Source organism: Chelon labrosus (genome assembly GCF_963514085.1).
Source record: "Chelon labrosus genome assembly, chromosome: 16".
Taxonomy (NCBI): Eukaryota; Metazoa; Chordata; class Actinopteri; order Mugiliformes; family Mugilidae; genus Chelon; species Chelon labrosus.
In genome coordinates this window covers 20,154,010-20,174,801 of record NC_140349.1, presented here as the reverse complement: position 1 = coordinate 20,174,801, position 20,792 = coordinate 20,154,010, and the positions used below count along the sequence as shown (strand labels likewise).

The 20,792-nt window shown below is 41.6% G+C and overlaps 1 protein-coding gene across 1 annotated transcript; it reads right to left on the bottom strand.

Annotated features, from left to right (window-relative positions):
• Window positions 1-153: 153 nt before the first annotated feature.
• Window positions 154-11,480, bottom strand: LOC311501085 (protein lin-28 homolog A-like; the record flags this gene model as incomplete). Its single annotated transcript, XM_084562745.1, has 4 exons — window positions 154-376; window positions 5,358-5,536; window positions 10,223-10,377; window positions 11,450-11,480. The coding sequence occupies 4 exons, from the start codon at window positions 11,478-11,480 to the stop codon at window positions 154-156; spliced, it is 588 nt and encodes a 195-aa protein (XP_084418871.1).
• Window positions 11,481-20,792: the final 9,312 nt, after the last annotated feature.

The following is a 20,792-nucleotide window of genomic DNA, read 5'->3' as shown; positions in this document are numbered from 1 at the left end:
CAGTGGATATGTCTGTCATCGCTCTATAGAACAACACTTCACATCAACACCACTGGGATGTCTCGGTTGCTCAATACATAAAACCCTGAGGAAGTTCTCTCTATAAGCTCCAGTCAAAAACCTGACAGCTTCCCTGAATCATCCGCTTAGTTTTCAGAGGGTGGCCTGACTTTGCTCCTCTTCATCATCCCTCGGTGAGGGGGCCGTTCCCTGAGCGCTTGTTGATGAATGCTGCTGCTGCTGCTGCTGCTGCTGTGCTTTGACCGGACAGTTTGCCACCATGTGGGAAATGCTTTGGCAGAAATGGCACTTTTTAGGCTGAGGGGGCAGTTGACACTCTTTGGCATGGTGGCCCGGAACTCCACAGTTGTAGCATCTGAAAGGACAAGTGTAAAAGATATTACCCTAATTATATATAATAGGAAATAATATGGACAATAGAAATCTACGTATGACAAAAAATAAATAAATAAATCTGGATGGTAAGAAGTACTCCTAAATATTAATATATGCCCATAAACAATACTAATAGTAATACACAAAATGTAAGTAAATAAATAAATAAAAAGGACATAACCATATAAATGAAAAATAAGTTAAAATGAAGTCTGGTAAAAGTAATTATTCTGTTACTATGGATAAAAGTAATGATGAAATAACATTTTGTTTCCTTCGCAACTAGTTGTTTTATTGATGCAATCTCTGCAATTTATTCCGTTAATTAATTCTAATTATTAGTCTCTAGTTATGGCGTAATGATGTTGAAGACTTTGAGTGTTTTAGAACAGAATAGTGGCAGTACTATACTATTAAATACTAGTCTTTTACACTATTATCACAGTCCATTTAATAACTATCACAGCCTCCAGCTCAACATCCTCCTTTGTGGTGTTGTTAAATCCATCCACTAGGGGGCAGCACATTCCCATCTTTCAGATTCCCGAGGCCACGCCCAGAGGAGAGCAGCTGTGAGGAGATTAAACACTGCTGATTTCTGCCAAATTGGTGATTTTCTAAGGAATGCTTTAATGCTTAAATGCTTAAATGGTTAAAACTTGATCTGTTGTTCTCATCATGATATATGCATACTGTACTGAAAGGGTTTAATTCATATAATCTCATTTTGTTTTCTTATATTTAAGGGTTTATGATCAAGAAATGGAGCCATGAAGACGTCCTGATTCTGGTATCGATACACGTGCATCACAATGTCAAACTGATGTAAAATCATGACCATGTGTAAAAGAAAAGCATACCGGTGTTTCATGAAAATATACCTGTTAGGTTTATTTTTTTTCATGTTTATTTAAGTAATTTCAGGATGGAGATTGAAATAAGCGTAAAAATTATAGTGTTTGACATATTCCGCGACATATTATGGTGTTGTAAAGACGCTACAGTGTCCGACATCAGTGTCTACTGTGTTCACTAGCACATGGCTGCTTGTGTTTAACGTTAATAAAGCATTGAGGAGTGCGGCTTTAAAAGCAGCGACATTTAAAACATCAAACCAGACCATCAATATACAGTTCCGCTGAAAAACAACAGAAGGCTGTTGACTTTGTAGCTAATTGTATACCGTGAGCCATAGATCGAACGATCAGAAGGTAAGTGAAATCCCGTTGGTGAATCCATTAGGGCAGGCCAAGTCAAACAAAAGAGGCTCAAGCAGTGGGCAGTGTAACACAAAGGCTGCTTAAACCGCCACACGCCATTGATTTTTTGGAGTATGGACAACCTGCCTTTCTTTAGGCCCTGAGTTTTCCCTTGGCTCCCCTTCTCAAGTATAATGAGCAGATTAAGCAAATGGGGCCTTAAACATCACATGACGTGAAGAATTGCTTACACAAACATCACATGTGAAAACTGATATGTAGCATAGCAACAGCGCCAATGCGTTCTCTTAAATTCTCTTCTTTTAAGTTTCTTACGTCCTTTGTTGATCCCCTCACCGTGAATGTTATGTTTCATGTTTTTTCACACATCTTATCGCATTTTTATACAAGTCTGTCCAGTAAAATTCACCCTTCAGTCGCTTCACTCTACGCTGGAATTGCTATTGGTCCTGGTGACATTTTAATGTTAGAGATGCTCTACCAAAAAAATGTATTCCAAAGCTGAGCTGAAATAAGAGGGACAGACAGCCTGGGTTTACTCAAATAAAGTGGGGCTCTTCCAAAGTTTCCAATCATTTTCTCTCTATCTTATCATCCCTGTGGTGTAGCTTCAGCAAAAAGACTGGATTTTTAACACTGCGGTGGAATACGACTGACTGATACACTTCATTTTAAAAGCAAGCAACATCTAAGTTTAATTTTATACAACCAGTCTCTGTCATGGTACTGAGTTTTGGATTTCTTTGTTTGCCTAGTTTGGATTTTTCTGTTAGTATGGCATGACTTCTATTTCTTGGGGCCAGTACTCCGCAACAGGAATCTGTCACGTCATGCCCTTGTTAAACTGACTGAATATAAATATTTCTAGTGCTTTGTTTTTTACGACCAATTTCCAGAGAAATGTACAGGAAGTGGTTCTTTAAAGGCTATGATTAGATGACCAGCTGGTCTCTCTCTGCGTCTCTCTGCCATTTGATGATTCTATTTTCACAGTTTTTCAGTAACCTATTGATAGCCATCATTTTAGGTGTCGGTTTAAACTTCCATCCATTGCTTTTAGCTATTCCAATGCTAATAATCTAGACATCCATTTAACCAGCTTTCTCAATCACTTGAAACTATTTAATCACTGTTTTTAATGAAATAATTATGACTTTTAGTTGCTCATTACCTTTAACCATTTAAATGCCTCCTCCATTATTTTTGTCCAGTAAGTATGCACCCATAATATTTGGCTAACAATTTCATCCAATTAGTAGCATTAAGCTAACTATTAATTACTTTCAGTTACATATTTCACACATTTATCAATATTTAGCAAAGACTTTCAACCATTTAGCTATGAACGGTAGATGATTAAACTGATTTTACCTATTACTATGTCAACCATTTGTCTCTTACTAACTTTGGATTCGTCCTCATAGAAACTTTGATTAATTTACTTTTAGTTACTATGGTTACTTTTAGCGATTAATGAAATGAAGAATTCTACTTGGATGAGTGGTGAAACGTCTTCAAGGAGCTCTACGAGTCCAGTTGTCCTTGTTTCAGCTTTCAGCAGACTCACTGCAGACTTCTGCTATTTTGATCAAAGTTTAATTTCTGATGTAGCTGAGCTACATATTCATTGGAAGCAGGCACATAAGTTTCCCTGGTCCTTTCCCTGAACATGATGAAAGGCAGAGATGCATCGTCTCACAGCTAAATATCCCCCACCCCCGAATCAGGGCTTGGTATTGATCAGCGTGGCCACGAGGGCGGCAGAGGGACCTCCTTTGTTTCAATACTCCGCTGACCTCTGAACCCTGACTCCCTCCTGCTCGCTCACCACCCCTCCCCCTGCCCTCCCTTCCACCATATTTGCACACCACACGCCATTGTTGCTATGGCGGTGGTGACCTCTGACCTCTCTCGGGCACCTACATCTGTTATCAATTAAATGGATAGGATCCCTTCCTCTTCTGAATACAACATTTATGTTTGGGAGAAAAGAGGGAACATGTGAATGCAATCAAACCTATAGTGGCTGTTTAAAGGCAGGAAGCTGCAGATTTATTTTTATCATCGGCCGCCATGATTAATGAAGTTGAGCTTAATAAGATGTTATCACATTAATAACCCCGTCAGATCTTAACGGCCGGCTTAGCATTTGTGTTGCCAGTTAGAGGAAAAAGACAAAACATCTGAATGTAATCACATCTAACAGGTATTTAAAGACGGCAAGATGTGGGGTTTATTTCATCACTGGCAGCCATGATTAATATGGCCAAATCTACTAGATCCTATCAAATTAATGGCCTCTCTGGATCTTAACTGCCGAGATACGCTCTCACAAAGACGGCGGTCGCATCTAAATTAGTTTGTTCCACTTGCATTCATTCACAACTTCATTTATGGCCTTTGATTTGTTTTTGTTTCATAATAAAGTGACAAACCCCGAGCTGATGAAACTGCACTGTGGTCAGCGCAGAAGGTGACAAAAGAAAGAGGAGTGCTGGGAGAGAACAGGCCAGCTCTTGAACCAGCTCAGCCAACATTTACTCAGGAGGACACTTTTTTGTTTTCTGTCAGATGACTGCATTGCTCTAAAAGTGTAATCGTACACTTGTGTCGGAAAGTGTTTTCAGACGTCAGTTTTAATTTTTCAGTTTGTATTGTTGTTGTCTCAAGATATTCTTGAAAGTTTTATATAACACTTTATCCTCAGTTTAAAGGCAAAATAAAATTTAAAATGTAATTTTAATATTTTCATTTCAGGAGACAGTAACGCATGCCAAATAATTTTCTCATAACAAAATACATTTAAAGGCAAATTGCTTTTTGTTGTTGTTGTTGCTGCTGTTTTTTTTTTTCTTTTGTTGATGCTGAGACATTTTTACAAAATGTATTTCTTTGACCAAAATACTTTCAGGATGTCAATGTAGGCCAGACATGAATGAGTCCAGACTGAAGCATCTACTCTACAGTACAACAGTGCTATTGAATGTTTGGTACAAACATTCGTGACCCTGGCCTTTTTTCAAGGTCCAGATTTGGCTCACATTGCATTTTTGAATTCAAGGTTCAGTGTTATGTGTAAGGACACTATGGCCTGTGGTCACTGTACCAGGGATCAAACCATGGGCAACCCGCTCCTACCTACTGAGCCACAGCCACATGACAAACTGTCAAAACATTTTACATATGTCTTACAGAGCAGAGCCTCCACATACCGCTCCAGAAGCAAGAAAAAACATTCAAAGTAATTCAGAATCCCAGTGACATTTGCAGCCATGCTAATAACTATACGCACAGCCTCGGAAGAGATCTCAACAGCGTGCAGTACCCATGAATGAACCTGGCTGTCATGGCTAGCTCAGATGTGTCTGCAACAGCGGTAGGTGAATGTGGTTAATCCATGTGCCTGACAACCTTGAGCCGTGATGTGGTAAGTTTAGCTCAGTTAAGCAAAAAAGACTGGACCGGAGGAGTTAGTCTAACTAAATAAAAAATAAAAAGTAAGGCCAAACCTTACTGCTACAAAGATTTCATACATAAATTCTATCCAAGACAATTTGTGGTTTTAAGAATGGAAGAGTCTTGCTGTTGCAGCAACCTGAGTTGTTGGTAGATGTATATTTTTCACCTCGAAAGAGGCAAGTTAGCCATTTCCTCCTTCTTACTATGTTAATGCTAAGCTAACCTGATAAATTCCTAGTCCCAGTTTAGCAAAGAACGCAGGCGTCCTCAGACTGTACTCACTTGTCCTCCTTGGAGCGTCGTTTCTGGGAGCTCTTCGGTCGTCTCTCACTGCCCAGACACTGTGCTCCGTTTGGCCCGGTGACCCGCACGGACTCCAGACCTTTGGAGGATTTTTTGAAGGTAAACTCCACCGCCTCGCCCTCTCTGAGGCTGCGGAAGCCCTCCATGTGTAGTTTGCTCTGTTAATGAAAGAGAATGAGAATTATTTGAGATGAAACGTTCACCAGGACGGCAGCATGAAGACATCACGTCTGATCTCTACATCCTCATGCAAACCGGCACATGAAGAAGATGGGATTCGGCCAGTTGTTATGAATTTGTAGAATCGCTGAGCACTTTAAAGGCATTCTTATCATCTGGGGATAAGCCAGCCCATATCAGCTGACGGCTCAGCTGACATCTCAGCTGAAGCATCATTGACAAATCGCATTCAAGGCGCCTATTTAGGGTGCTTCATTCTGCCTTCCCTACTGTTTCTCAGCAACACGCTTTGCCACCCACCTCCATCACAGCTCCTCCTTTCATGCTGTGTCTGTCTGTCTGTCACCTGAGTCACTGATGCTTGATCTGTTCTGTACCGGGGGTTTTACTGCTGCTGCTGCAAAGACCCCTTAGGGAAGCAGGGAGGTCCCAGAAAGTCATGCAATAAGTTTCTTTGACTAATGTGGCCCTGGCTGAACCGCTTATACACCAATGAGGCATAACATTATGACCACCTTCCTAATATTGCGTAGGTCTCCCTTGTGCCTCCAAAACAATTGTGACTCATCAGAGAATGGACATGGGCCTTCTGAGGGTGTCCTGCGGTGTCGGTACCAGAATGTTGTTAGTGGGGGCCTTTGGGTCCTACGGGTTGAGGGGAGGGGACTCTGTGGATCATCCCACAGATACTTTATCAGTTTGGGATCTGGTGAATTTGGAGGCCAGGTCAACGCCTTGTGCTGTTCTTCATGTTTTTTTTAGTTGTTCCTAAAGCATTTTTGTGTGTGTGCCTGTGTCAGGCTGCATCCTGCTGGGGATGGCTGCTCCCATCAAGGAGTGTCATTGCTATGGGTTGGGGGTGCCTGGTCTGGTCTAAGTGGGTGGCACATGTCTAAGTAACATCCACATGAATGCCAGGTCCAAAGGTTTCTCTGCAGAACAGTTGAACAATGAATTGAACACAGCAACTCTTAGTCAAATTGCTATTTATCCAAACTAGTTTACAGTGTCAGTTGTCACCTCCTTTCCAGTTGCCAACACTGGCTCAACATTTGTGATGCATGCGTAAATGCTGCATGAAGACACACATAGCCAACCATCCAAGGAATCCTTGTAAAAAAAAATCCAACAGCCCTGGTAAAACATCAAGGCTATCACACACTCCTCCTCTCCTCTCCTTGTGTGTCTCCGGCCAAACCACCAAAGCATTCTTAACCCCAACCCCCTCCTCTCTGCTTCCTCAGCACCACCACCACCAATCTGTCCATCTGGTCAAGTCTCAGGCTGACCACTGCACTGGAGGATGACGGGAAATGACTCGGGGGGGAGGAGTGCATATCTGGCATAGCAACCGGATGAGGTAGAAAGAAGGAGCAAAGTAAATCACACACCAACACACTCTGAGCTGGGATGTTGACATGCTTTCAGAAATCACCCTGCAAAGAAGAATTTCCACCTAGCTGTGAGATTATCATTCATTGCTGCAGTATTACCATATTGAACATCTAGAAATTGTCTGTAAATTGCAGTGTGTGAAATCAAAGTATTCTTTCATACTGAAAAATATACTGAAGAAATCAGTATCATTTAAAAACACCACCGCAGCTTCCTTATTTTAAGATGGAGCAGCTCGTATATAATGACATTTAAGATTATCAGTAATGATTTTAAGAATCTACCCAATCTCTAAACCAATGGTTCCCAAAGTGGAGGGGCACATGGAGCTTTTGCCGGGTGGGATGGGCAGTTGGTTTGTGAGAGGGTTCCCAGCTAAACGTCCAGCAGAGGATGAGTCTTCATCAACTGCACAACACAACTTCCAAAATAAAGAAAAGAAAATATGACGAGGCTGATAGAACTGCTCAGTGTAAAAAAAAACAAAAAAAACAAAAAACACACACACATTATAGCAGAGGTTTTCACCCTTCCCTTTGCTATCTATATCAAACATCGTGAGGTGCATCTATGACGTGCCAAAGGACACAGAGGAGCAACTTAATGACAAGGTACAAGACTGCCAGCAAGAAAGACTGTTTACTGGTAAGTGGGAGTAGGGGCCAAAACTATTCTTATCTACAAAGGGAGGCCTTGCAGAAAAACTTTGAGAACCACTGCCCTACACTGAGGTGACTTAGTAGTTTTAAGGATCTTGAATTTTTGACAAATCACCCATGGTCATTTGAAGCTACGAGGCTTCCATCTAAACTTTGTTAAAAACAGGTTCTGTTTTTCTACTTTAAATGTCACCAGTTACCTAGACTGTTTGGTGTTGCAGGGTAGTGTTTTCTGCCATGGAGAGGGACGAGATGCAACGATGTATAACAATCTCTCACCAAAGGTGTTGCGCCTGGTTGACTGTAATATCAAGAATGGAAAAGAGCTCTTAAGAGCGGATTTCAACACTTGCTCTGGCTTCCGCACACCTGGACAGTCACTGCATGAAGTGGCCTCAGTTGTTGGATCAGTTGATTGGGCTGTGTACATGAGAATAACATACAAGCATTCCAGAAATGTTGCTTTATTGTATTTTGTGTGGTCTGGAAAAAAAAGAAAAAATTACTCTAATTGTTGAATCGTCCAATTTTCTGACAATAACTGACACTTTTTACAAGCTTTACATATTAGGAGCAGTATTATTAAGACATCCTGAGGCCAACCGGAGCTTCTCACAGGAAAACTCCTAAAAATAAAGATTGTGTCTGCCCCAACTTTAAAATGTTGGGAGTTTCTGGTGTAAGAGAGATTCACAAATGATTTAAAAGTACTTTCGGCGAAGTTAGAGTCAGTCCAGAGTACTCCTGAGTCACTGAGGCATACTGTCACCCAGTAATGGGCCTCATTGCATCAGACATTGCATCAGGGTTATTATATAAGAATAAAATGATAAGAAACCTTCAAATCTATATTTTGACGACAGCCAGTGAAAGAGGATTCAAACTATCTCATGAGACCAGAGTTGACAATTTGCAGGTTATTATGACATTTAGGCATCAGATCGCAAGTCAAACTATCTATATGTTGTCAGCTGGGGGAATTTAGAAGACGCCGATGGGATGAGGTCAGTTTAACAAGCCAATGTGCTGAGGACAAAGACAACAGTATCATCTGAAAACATATACATGCACCTGAAATTACACAGCTGTTTCCGTCCTAATGCAGCTCGCGTTTAAATCGAAACTCTGCAAAACAGTTGGTGGGAGGGTCGGTGCCATTAAACCATCGCAGAGGATGAGGATGCAACAAGGTGAGGTAATTGTGAGAGACAGTCAAAGTTTAAAAAGAGTAAAAAAAAACATGACAGACACACTCTGTTGTTGTGAGGAAGCTTACGGTTCCCTCGTGGCTCGACAAAGATCTTTAAACATCACTTGAGTGAGCAGAAGGTTAAGTGGACGCTGAAGACATAATTTATTCTCCGAGTCTGCTTTCAGTGCACTTTGTCTCGTTTTGATTTTTACCAATACGCCATTTTTGCAATATTTAGAGGTTTGAGTTGGTTCCACTCAGGGTACGGCGGATTTAAATCCACCTTTTGATGGCAGGATTTCTGAAACAGATAGAAACACTTCCTCCTGCATTCTGGATCCTCACGAGGCTACCAGGACATTTACATTTGCTCCATTATAAGAACGGAAAACAATAGCTGATCCAAAGTCCACGTTAAAAAAACACGAACAGCCTGCGATGACCTGATGTAACTCATTTAACTGGTCACCAACAACGCAGACTATCTCTCCTGCGATCAAACCTCAGCATACCAAATTAACCCCCACACACCGCACTGAATGCCTAAAATAAACATGGCATTGTCATCAGATGATTTACAGCAGCACCAGTGCGGGGAAACCTGAGCCCCGAGCCAAAAGGTTCCACGTGGGGTTGGAGGGTTGGAGTGAGACTTTAAGGATTGGGTGGGCTCCCTGATGCTTTAATGCCTTTATAACAGGAAGCAGGGTTGGACGAGGGGGGGGGGGGGGGGGGAATGAGCCTTGTTATCTCCGCTTTAGCCTCTAACCCCTTTAAAACAGAAATGTTTGAGCTCTGAACCCACCGCCCCCCTTTCCACTCTTAGAACATTTCACAGCAAAGGTCTGCGTGTGAGGTGAAGTAATGGTAGGACACCGTGACGGGCCTGGTTGTCTTAAATATCAGTTAATCTTAAGGTCATTTTAAAATAAATCATCTGGGGAATTCACCGGCTTTTCTCTCGAGCTGAGTTACTGTGATAAGTCTTTAAGACATTAGCCTGGCACGCCCAAATAAAACAGTTTGACACTCACAAATGAACATTATTTTACATATTCTATTTGGAAATAAAATGGTTTTAAACAGTGAAATAGAGCTGTCTATTTGAATTATTTTCTTTCTTCCAAGATAAGCAAGCTTCCAGTGTATTTGGTCATTATGCACTTTTAATAACTAGTTAGTTTAATAACTTTTACTTGATCCATTGAAGAATACAGTGAGCTCCATGCTGTAGTCTTAACGGTGACAGTGTGCCAATTGCTTGGCAGCTTGTTAAAACTGCAAGTGTGAGTTCTGGCACAGACTCCGGATCTACTTTACGCACACATAAACACTCAGGTCCTAACTACTGTTTCACCGGGAGGCTGTAACGGAGCCATTCACTTAATGCTCTACATGGTTCCAAAGCAACATCTCACCTGGTGGACGAACACGTCGAGCGGCTGCTGCAGAGGAGCCCCGTCCCTGCTGCTCATGGACAGGAAGCCGAAGCCCATCCGCACGTTGAACCACTTGCAGACGCCGCTGCCCCGGGACAGACCCGCGTCCTCCTCCTCGCCCTGCGCGCAGCCCCCTGCGCAGGTGACAATACAGTGTGATGCCCGCATGCGTCTGAAGCGTCGGCCCGACAGCCAAATAAATTCCAATCACAACCACCGAACACTGATACTTTCTGATTCAAGTGAAAACTGCACAGCAATCCGTGTGGTCACTGCAACGGCGATTGTGTTCATTGCCAGTTGATCTGCATGACACTTTCGAATTCATTCATTGTTCATTGTTTGCAATAAAAAGACAGTAAATAATGGAGAAACACTATAAGACCGTTAGAGAAGCTAAAAGAATAAGATTATTATTTTTTTTTTTGAAAAAGCAGGACATAATCAGTTGACTGGTCGATTGATTTTCCGTCATGCATGGATATCACGTGGTAACGACGTTTGTGCGTACACACAATTAATCAGAAAAAGACAATTAATGACAATGAATTATAATAGTAAAGTGGACTTTAAGCGGACAAACGGGTAAACCCAAATATTCAGTAAAGTTCACAATGGACTGTGTAACGACAGCCAGTAGAAAAAAGCAAATTAAACCTGTGTTGTTGTTTTTTTCTTTTTCTGCTGCTTCATATGTGTTTCTATAAGAGATACAAGCATGCGCGAAATCCTTTGAATCTGTGTATGCTGCAGTCACATGGCATTGCAAACAGTAACCTGGGACCCTATGAGGTCCAGCGCCTCTTATTGTTGAAATATGTTTACGATTAATCAGACCATTAATCGTGGATTAATCGGATACTTTACCACTTCACAGTGTGATATATTCTTCAAGCAGTCAAAGAAAAGCAAGGTGTTCAGTTTGGGCTACTGTCGAACAAAGGTTCAACTGTTCAAATTTAACAAGCTATTATAACAATATTTTTTTGCTTAGAATACTCGAATGTTTGCAGCGGTTATTCGATTATTACAATAGCTGCGGGTCTGTGTGGCTGATCATTTATTGTTTTAAAACAGGACATCGGGATTAAAGCCTTTCAGTCAAAACTAGATGTCATTAGAAATCATGTAATCTGTTACTTCTGAATCTCCTCCTGGTGAGAGGTTTGAACTTCTCACGTTTAAAGTTTGATTGCTCTGTAATACCTGCGAACCTCTGATTGGAAGCGGAGCCCATCCCCGTCTCCGCCGTTTATTCCCGGGGTTAAAGCGCACCGCCAAAGCCTCCGTCTTCCCTTCCCCTCTACCTCAGCAGCAACAGAACCATGCTTTCTCTCCCCCTCACGCCAATCCACTTCTGTGGAGGTCTGTCTGAATGGACACCCACCCACCAATCTCTCACAAAAAAAAAAAAGAAAAAAAAAAAAGACCATGCAAGAAGAAGAAAAGCTTCCTTTCAGTCCCTCGCTTCTTTCAGAGCATCCCCTCATACCTTCTGCCATGGTGGGAGGTTTCCACGGCCTCCTGCAGAGACGGCTCCGGCCCGGGACAGTATCACATGAAAGGGGTTGAATGCATGCTGAACATGCGTGGATCTTCCCTGCGCGTTTGTGTGTGTGTAATCCTCCACAAGGCTTCTAACGCGTTCTCCCTGCTTCCTGCTCTCTTCTTGCACAATACGCACCAGCCCCTTGACCCTTCTACCTAATAACCCCCGAGCTCCTTTTCGGTCAAGTCCACGTGACTCCCAAATCGCATATAAATCACACATGTCATTTAAGATAGGGAACAGAAACAATTGACAAGCTGACCAATGAGAGCAGCTTCTGCACCCAAGGGCCCGGAGGGATATCAACCCTCCCACTGCCACACACACACACACGGAGATGAATGCAGGAAACAAAAGGTATTCAGCCCATCCCACTTGTATTTCCAAGTATTATAGTGCTAAGCTAAGTGCTTGAATGACATATTATTTAAATGAAAACATTTTTAAATGCACTTGATTAATCCTCCCTGGCTTTAGCCTGCATGTTATTCACTAAATTAGTTTCACAATAGATCCTTTTTGAAGTAAATCTGCAAAAATCTCTCAATTTCGACCTTCAGGTTTCAAACAAAATGAAAAGAAATAGTTCAAAAGAGATGTTAGCTTCGTGCAGAAAGGTGGAATCAATGGAAAATATTGTGCTTTTGCTGGAACACGTCATTGCAGGAGGTGTATTAATAATTACAATGAGAGCATTTGGTGATAAGAGAAAAAAGAACTGAGAAGAACCAGGTGCACCAAGTAATGAATAGCAGCACACGTGCAATCAAACCCAAGCCATGGCAAGGTCCCTGCATTGGATACCTGATGTATTTAAACTTCCATTAGTTTAATAACAATTAGATCTTTTAAACTGGAGAATAGTAAGGTGGTTACATAGTCGGTGCCTTAATAATGAATGGATTACCTAACTGAATGGCTTTTTAAATACTAACTGAAAGGCATCTCTTTAGGATGGAAAAATCAGTTGCACAAATTAAAACATTTAATTCAGACTTACCTCATCAGGTAAAATGTATTTTTTGAAAATTGTGCAAATAATCCATTAAGAAAAACCCTCAATCTACTATAATAGATTCATTTATCCATCAACCAACCCTTGAATCTGGAGCTTTTGCACCCGTTCGAGCTATATTCCACGTTATTTGGCTAATTGTCAGTAGTTTTAGGGCTAATAAAATCAGATATTCCACACAGAAAGATGAGAAATAGTCATGGTCCATTAACTTATCTGTTAATTTAGTCCAAATCTGGACAAACCTGTATCTATCTATCTATCTTTAATTACTTAAAACGGCATTAATGGGCATCGGAAAATTCAGTGTCTGATCTAATCAAGAATTGAATTTTAAATTACTGTGTAAATGTAGGAGAAGGTGGTTTGTCTGTGAAGGTGGTGTGTTTTTAGAGGATTAGCTTTGGCCTTTCGGGGACCCATTCTTAAACTGATAATAGATGATTAATACATTGGTGAAATATTTCAAATTAAGAGTTAAGTGAAGGGATTTTAAATGTTTTTGTTTGCAAATCAGGGGACAAATGAAGGGATCTCTAGCTAGCATTCGTTTACAGTCATTTTATTACTTTTATTTTAATTTGATTTAATCATGTGAGGCTCTCTGGGATTAAAATGTTGAGGCTCAAAAGAATCCAGAAGAAATATAATGACCCAAAAGAGACACAACACAAACACAAAGTCACACAGAACAACCACAAAGACGCAAAACAGTCCCAAAGTTTGAACAATACAACGTTTAAGAGAAATATGGGCAATAAAATTGATTTATTAGTTATTATAGTTAGTTATTATTATGGTTATTATTAGTTAAAGAATGAAAGAAAAGGGTGAAAGAATTCAAATTTGATCTACTTAATTCTGTGGCTATAGTTTTACACTCAGGCACATACCTGCATGTGTGTGGAGGTGGGAGCTGTATTCACGCTGTCTGCGATAAATCTACAAACAAACGGGTGGAATCATATGCATTGTTGAAGACTTTGATCTGCCAACTTTGTCTGTGCCCGAGATGATTCAGCTCCTTCCGTTAAAGGCGCACGTCGGATTCTTTTCATTCACTGCAGCTCATTAATAGATAATTAGTCAAGCTGGTGGAGGGGAGGGGGGACCGCAGCCCTCCTCTCACCACAGCTGAGTCATGGAACTTCCTGTAAAGACACACGAGCGAGAACAAGTGCGGCTTACAGGCTCATTTTACATTTTACGCCTGTGTGTGTATGTAGTCTTTATAACAGAGCTCACAAGATTATTCTTAAACTTTCCCCCTCGACTTTTTGATCTAAGTCATCCCATTAGCAGAGACACAGAGCTTCTCTGTGTAGTTACTTAAAAGTTTCTTATTGTTCGGCTAAAAGATGCAGAAAACGGCCGCACGTATATGTACAGAAACACACACAAAGCGACCCCAAAAAGCAAAATGTCTGAGAGGAGACAGAAAACAAAGACTCACGAAACAACCGCCTTGAAAGGCAAAGCAGGCTAAATGACACGTAAATAGAAAAAACACCAAGAAACACAAAAGTACCTCAAACAAACATCAAGACATGGAAGAGACACATTGTAAACAAAAAAAACAATCATTTATTTCTTCCTGTTTGAAACGAGAGCTGGGTGAAGGCTTTGACGTGTCCTTTGGTTGCCCATTCATCTCTCTTCATGTGTCCACATTTGCTTTAACTTGAGCAAAACTCGAGAGCAAGTACGGTTTAACGTCCCTTTTCTGTGCATTTGCTCGTATTTGGAACCAATGCCTGCTCATTTTCACTGTCTAAACCGTGAAACAGCTCTGTTATTATTAGCAAACTGCAGGTGAAACGTAATGACTCGTGGTCCTCGCATGGAAAAGCCTGGGGAACGGTTCTGAAACGGGCCGTGGTTCACGCTGTTCTTCGTCGCGCTGCTGGTTTTGTCCTGCTGAAAACCAAAAAAGAGAATCAGAGAAAGAGAGTCCAGCCAGAGGCCCTGAAAGACGCCGCAGCAAAAGAAAAAGGCCACCGGCTGCTGCGCAACAAAGCCGGCCACCCTGAGGTGACACGGGTCACACCGAGAGGAGCTTGTGGGAACAAAGCCTCGCCACGCGCTCGTTCACTGAATCAATACTCGCACAAAACGCACGTGCTGTTGCGTTACAGCGATTAAAATGATTCCTCTCTAAATGTAATACTGAATCATACCTCTTACTCTTCTATTTATGATGGACAGTATTTGTGTGAGTGCGATCGTGTGTGGTTTAAGACACACTTTGGGAATGAACGATCTCTCGCGGGCCTTTGTGTGTCAGTGGGGCAGGGGGAAATAAGCAACCGGCCCAGTGGGAGGCCTTTCAGCTAACCCCTCACCTTTTCCTCCGCAGGGAAATCAATCAATAATCTTGATCAATAACAAATCTATGACCTGCTGCCATGTTGTGACAGATATCCCTCCAGTAACAAGCCAGTAGGACGGGCCGCTGGAGGCTAGCTCTGGGCAACAATGACAGGCAGAAGCCTCTCTTAAAGGGAACCTGTCTGTCATTTTCACCAGATGTCAGCAGCAGGCATTGTAGCTATTTACACCTGCAGTGTGTGTGAATCTGATATGTTACCTTTATGTATATATATATATCTATATATATAGATATATATACTAACTCCATACAGTTCATTATATTTTGAATATTCTAATGTAAAGTAGTGGGAGCATTGTTGTCGACCACATTGTTGCACCACCAGATGGCACCGGTGCAAGAAAAATCTAAATACATGATCTAATCCTGTTTTTTTATGGTCTTTCTTCTGTGTCTATCTCTGTATGTACGTGAAAAACTGCTTAAACGTAATACGCATAGTCAAACTGTCAGAAAAGTGCCATGAGCCTGAAAATGTTATGTCATGAAAGTGACATTTAATCCACAGAAACACATAGTGAACTCGACTTTTAACAAATAACACACGTATGTGTTATACTAAGAAACATGAATCACATGACAGAGCATGAACCTCTAAGTTCTGACTGTCAAACTTTATTAAACACGAGGCCATAAATTACAGCCTTAACCATCCTGCCAGGTGGCACCTGAGTGAACTTAAGATTCGGATACTCTTCTTTGGAGATTAGTTATTTCTGGCTGACTCAGAATATAACCTACATGGATGTGATGGGGTTTTATAACATTTATTTTGGCTCTGTGCCTTCATTGCATAATTGTCAGTGGAGAGTAACCGGACTTAATGGAGCGCGCGAGGGAGAGAGAGGGGAGAGAGGGGGGGCTACGTGCAGCGAATGACACAGGCTGGGACTGAATCAGCACCACTGCGGTGAGGGCTGCGGCCTCGCTTTTCTAGGGCGCCCACCCGACCGGCCCTGGACCTGGCGGTTTTAATGGAGAAGGCCGAGGGAAAAACTGAGAGCGCATTGCTCGTAAGTGAGGGATGCAAGGATTTGGATGTGCCATCTGCCCGCTCAAATAATGTTTTGGCAAGGAGAAAGAGCGTCCGCCCAGAGGCCTGACCTAAATCCCACAGAGGAAACATATCTCATACAGCACCTAATGTTTATTTTTAAAAGTCCGCTAGTCTGGGGGCCTTCGGGTCCTGTGGGTTGAGGGGAGGAGTTTCTGTTCTAGTGCATCCCACAGATACTTGATCAAAAGGACAGGTGCCATGTAGCTGCAGTTAAAGGTTGAGATATACACCATTCAGTCATAACATTATGACCACCTTCCTAATATTGTGTAGGTCTCCCTTGTGTCTCCAAAACAGTTGTGACTCATCAGAGAATGGACATGGGCCTTCTGAGGGTGTCCTGTGGTGTCTGGCAACAGAATGTTGTTAGTGGGGGCCTTTGGGTCCTATGGGTTGAGGGGAGGGGCCTCTGTGGATCATCCCACAGATACTTGATCAGTTTGGGATCTAGGGAATATGGAGGCCAGGTCAACACCTTGTGCTGTTCTTCACGTTTTTTGCATCCTGCAGGGGATGGCTGCTGCCATCAAGGAGTGTCATTGCTATGGGTGGGGGTGCCTGGTCTGGTCTAGGTGGGTGGTACATGTCTAAGTAACAGCCACATGAATGCCAGGTCCAAAAGTTTCCCAGCAGAACATTGTATTGTCACAAGATGGTCAATGTTATTTACTTCTCCTGTCAGTGGTTTTAATGTTTGTGGCTGATTTTCAGAATTCTCTACTCTAGCTACCAAAACTCACTTCTGGGTGTTTGATGTTGAATTCTTGTTTGAGGAGGTTGTCAGGTACTGCAGGTATCTGCCTTCATCAGCACAAATACAACCACCCACAAGTGCGTAGACAGTTTTGAGAGGATGGGGCAAGCAACAATAATTGTCTGTTTTGTGTCTCTGCCACAAGAGCGGAGCCTTGAACACGTCAGAGGACAGTTTAAGCACTAGGGACAGCTCCGCCGACAAAGCAGCAGTTTCTAAGAAGCCTTTTCTGAGCATGTCTGCACCACTATAAAATTGACGCATTTACAGTTGATTCGTAACTGGTTAAGGAAGATGATTGTTGATCAAAACCAGTGACCAGTTAGTTGCAAAAACCTGTAGAATAGTCAGAGTCAGAGTCACCCACTGTCATTGTGATGCTGTGAGCGTTCAGTCAGTGAGTTCATCTAATATTTAACATGTATTTATATTGCCTCCATGTGGAATGTAGATTTATTAAGCGTCATACAGTAGCCAATAAGGAATTATGACACAAATAATTATATTAATGAGCAATTTGTAATTTGTAGTAATTATGGAAAAAAAATATGTTATGTTGTGGGCTTGCTCTTCACAATGTCAAAGTTAATTGCTTCTAAACTGCAAAAGCTCTTGTTTTTGTTGACTTGTGTAAATACCATTAAAATAACCCGTCCAGCTCTGCTTTGTTCAGTTTTCATCATAATCAGTTGTCGAAGCGCACGTCCCCGTTCACCATGCCAGGGGTATTTAAATTTGGCATTTGGTTCGACGGCGCTTATTTTCCTTGACATTAAAACATTCAAGGGGCAGCAAATAAATATTTACCACTGGCTTTACGGTGTGCTGTAAAATATATAAATGCTGATAAATGATTGGCGACCAGAACTCCAGCCATAGCCACAGTCTGCCGTATGAAAAAAGAATGAGTGACAATAAAATACAGCTTCCCCCCAGCCAATAAACACTGAACATTCATATTGCTTATTGCAGCATAAAGCTACACAAGTGTGTTATGGTCCCTTTATTAAATCTGTACAGCTCATAAATGCTAGACGGAGAGACTCAAATGAAAGTATTACCAAAAATAATAAATAAATAAATAAATAAATAGTGACCTTTAGGCCTGAACGGGGTAAAATTGAATTTGAACTTAATCCGCGTCCACATGGCCACTGCAATCCACAGGCATGCAGATGATCAAAAGTCAAAGTCTGCTTTGTTGTCAATTCTGCCTTATGTGCAGCACAATTACGTTTCTCTAAGACCCACGGAGCAACATAGAACACAACGCAAGCACCTGAGATTAAAAAAGAAGTCAATAAATAGAAATGTAAAAGCTAAGGCACATAACAGATTGGAGTCCAGTGTTGCATGCAGCCCCCGAGTTTGGCAGGTCTAAAAGAAGTCAACGCTGTGAAACACTAAAATAGCATGCAGTGTTATTTTATCACTCCCACTAGGTGTCACCTCAAGCATGTACTCACTGAGACCACCCGAGACTGCAAGAACATTACACTGATCCATACATACTCAGTGAAAACATGCGTGCCCCATAAACAATAACACATACAGCCGTGAGCTGGGATGCTGCAATTTGATCAACACGGCAGTTTCACAGCAAAATTGCTGGGGCACTGGGGCCATCTGGGCTAAACATGTTTGCTGTCGTCATTTATTTGATGCTAAAAGCACTTCAGTGGGCTCTTTGCTCAAGAGCTTTCATTAAGTCACATTACATTAAACCTTTATTGTGCTGTTCCTCCTAAATCTACAAAGTTCAATGAGATAAGACTGAATTACGTGGATACTTAAAGTTGTATTTAACCAACGACTATAAAACGTTTTACAGAGTAAAAGAGATGATGAGCAAAAGAATGTTGACATAAATAATGACACTTTTCATTTCAGGCACTCCAGTTAATGCCTGGGGTTTTGTTTGTCAGTGACTAGACTACTGCAGCTTGTGCTTCTTTAGGGATTTTAAAATAAAATACGACAAAGCTTCTGTTAGAGTGCAATTTTAACAGAAACAAGAAGCCGGTATGAGGGGTGATTAGGGTCACAGTCAGAGGCAAAGCTGCTTCAACAGCATCCTACAGTGTTCTCTGATATTAGGAGTCTCCAGTGTCCAGTTAGGTAGGTGAAAATGAAAGCGAGTCATGTTGCATGTTGCATGGTCAAGATTTGCAGCAAACTGCTAAAGCCAATTTCAATTTGCCCTTTTTATGGCAGCTGATTTCACTAAGAGTACATCTGTACCCCTGTGTGCTACTGTTACTAAAACTCACATCACACAAACACCCATGTGGGAGTATTAGGTTTTTTTAAACGCTTACATCCTCATTTTGATAAACATGCTCTTCCCTGAGTGAGAGCAGAAGATCACTGTCAAAAAATCCTGATGGGAGATGCCAAACCAGCTATTTGTCAGGCTGAGCCGATCTAAAAAGCACTTAATGGTAGCAATTGGAAAGGGACCTTTGTTTTTTTAATTCCACTATAATTTACTTACACATACATATTTATGGAAAACCCAGCCTGATTTGGGAGATAGTAAGCCTGTCCAAAGTAAAACACAGTCATTTACCCTAACTTTTTCTTAAAACTGAACAATATCTGGATATGGCAGGGTTGCCAGGTTTGGGGTCATTATGCTTGTAGAGATACCTGAATCAAAATTTCACCAAGAGGGTCCAGCAATCAATACTCATCAAGTTCGTACGCTAAAAGCTAAAAAAATACCTAAACCATTACCATTTAGTCATTTAAATCCTCGGCTAGCTTTCCAAATTAAGGTCACATTTAAACCAAATTTCAATCGAATCTGCAAAGGGAAATGTAGAATAATGTTAGTTTTCATTAACGAAGATGAGAATACTAGTTGGTTTATCTGATTATCCTCTAAGGTCCCGTTACACCACTGCAGAAGAAGAGGGCGCAATGACGTAACAATATCAAACTGTGATAACGAATGTAGGAAACATTTCCGTCTAATGCAGAATACTAATGTGAGGAAGGTTATGGGCCGCGCAGTGTGAAGGGAAAGGGCAGCCGGCACCATGAAAGACTCTTCCCACCCAGCTCATGGACTGTTTACACCCCTACCCTCAGGATGAAGGCTGCACAGCTTCAGGTCCAGAACAAACAGACTCAGGAATAGCTTCTTTCCAGAGGTTGTTAGACTCCCAAACTCTGTCTTGCAATTTTCCAGGACCAATAATTCTGCTTCATGTACAATAACTCTTTCATATGCAATATCGGCATATTATGTACAATATCTGTACATCTACATAGATATTTATGCATTAATACCCACTTCGTGCTAATTGCACTGCTATTTTTATCCTTGATTTGAGATTCATCTTTATTATTTCTCCTGTGCTGTGACTGGACCTCAGTACTTAGTTCCGTTCCCTTTCATTTATCTAATGTTTTGAAACGACAATAGAAACCTTAAATCACTTCTGCACCCAGAAGTATGAGGCATCCACTGCCACAGACAGGCATCAGGCTCCGCCCCCTGCTTGTTTGTGGCATCAATCGCCCCTCATACATCTCTTTCCGGTCGGGGTTAATCCCACCTCTCCGCTGCTTCCACAACAGAAACAAATGTACCATTCTCTCTTCTAATACGAACGAACAGTAAAAAGGGAAAAAAGGGCTGTGTTTCACCCAGGCAGGACTAATCCTGTTTCCAAGAATGCTGTCTCTGAAACGAACAGAGGCTGCAACAGCTCGACGGAGAAGAGAGGGGCAGCAACGACAGGAGGAAATACAAAGGTAACCAGACTTGGCTCGTTACA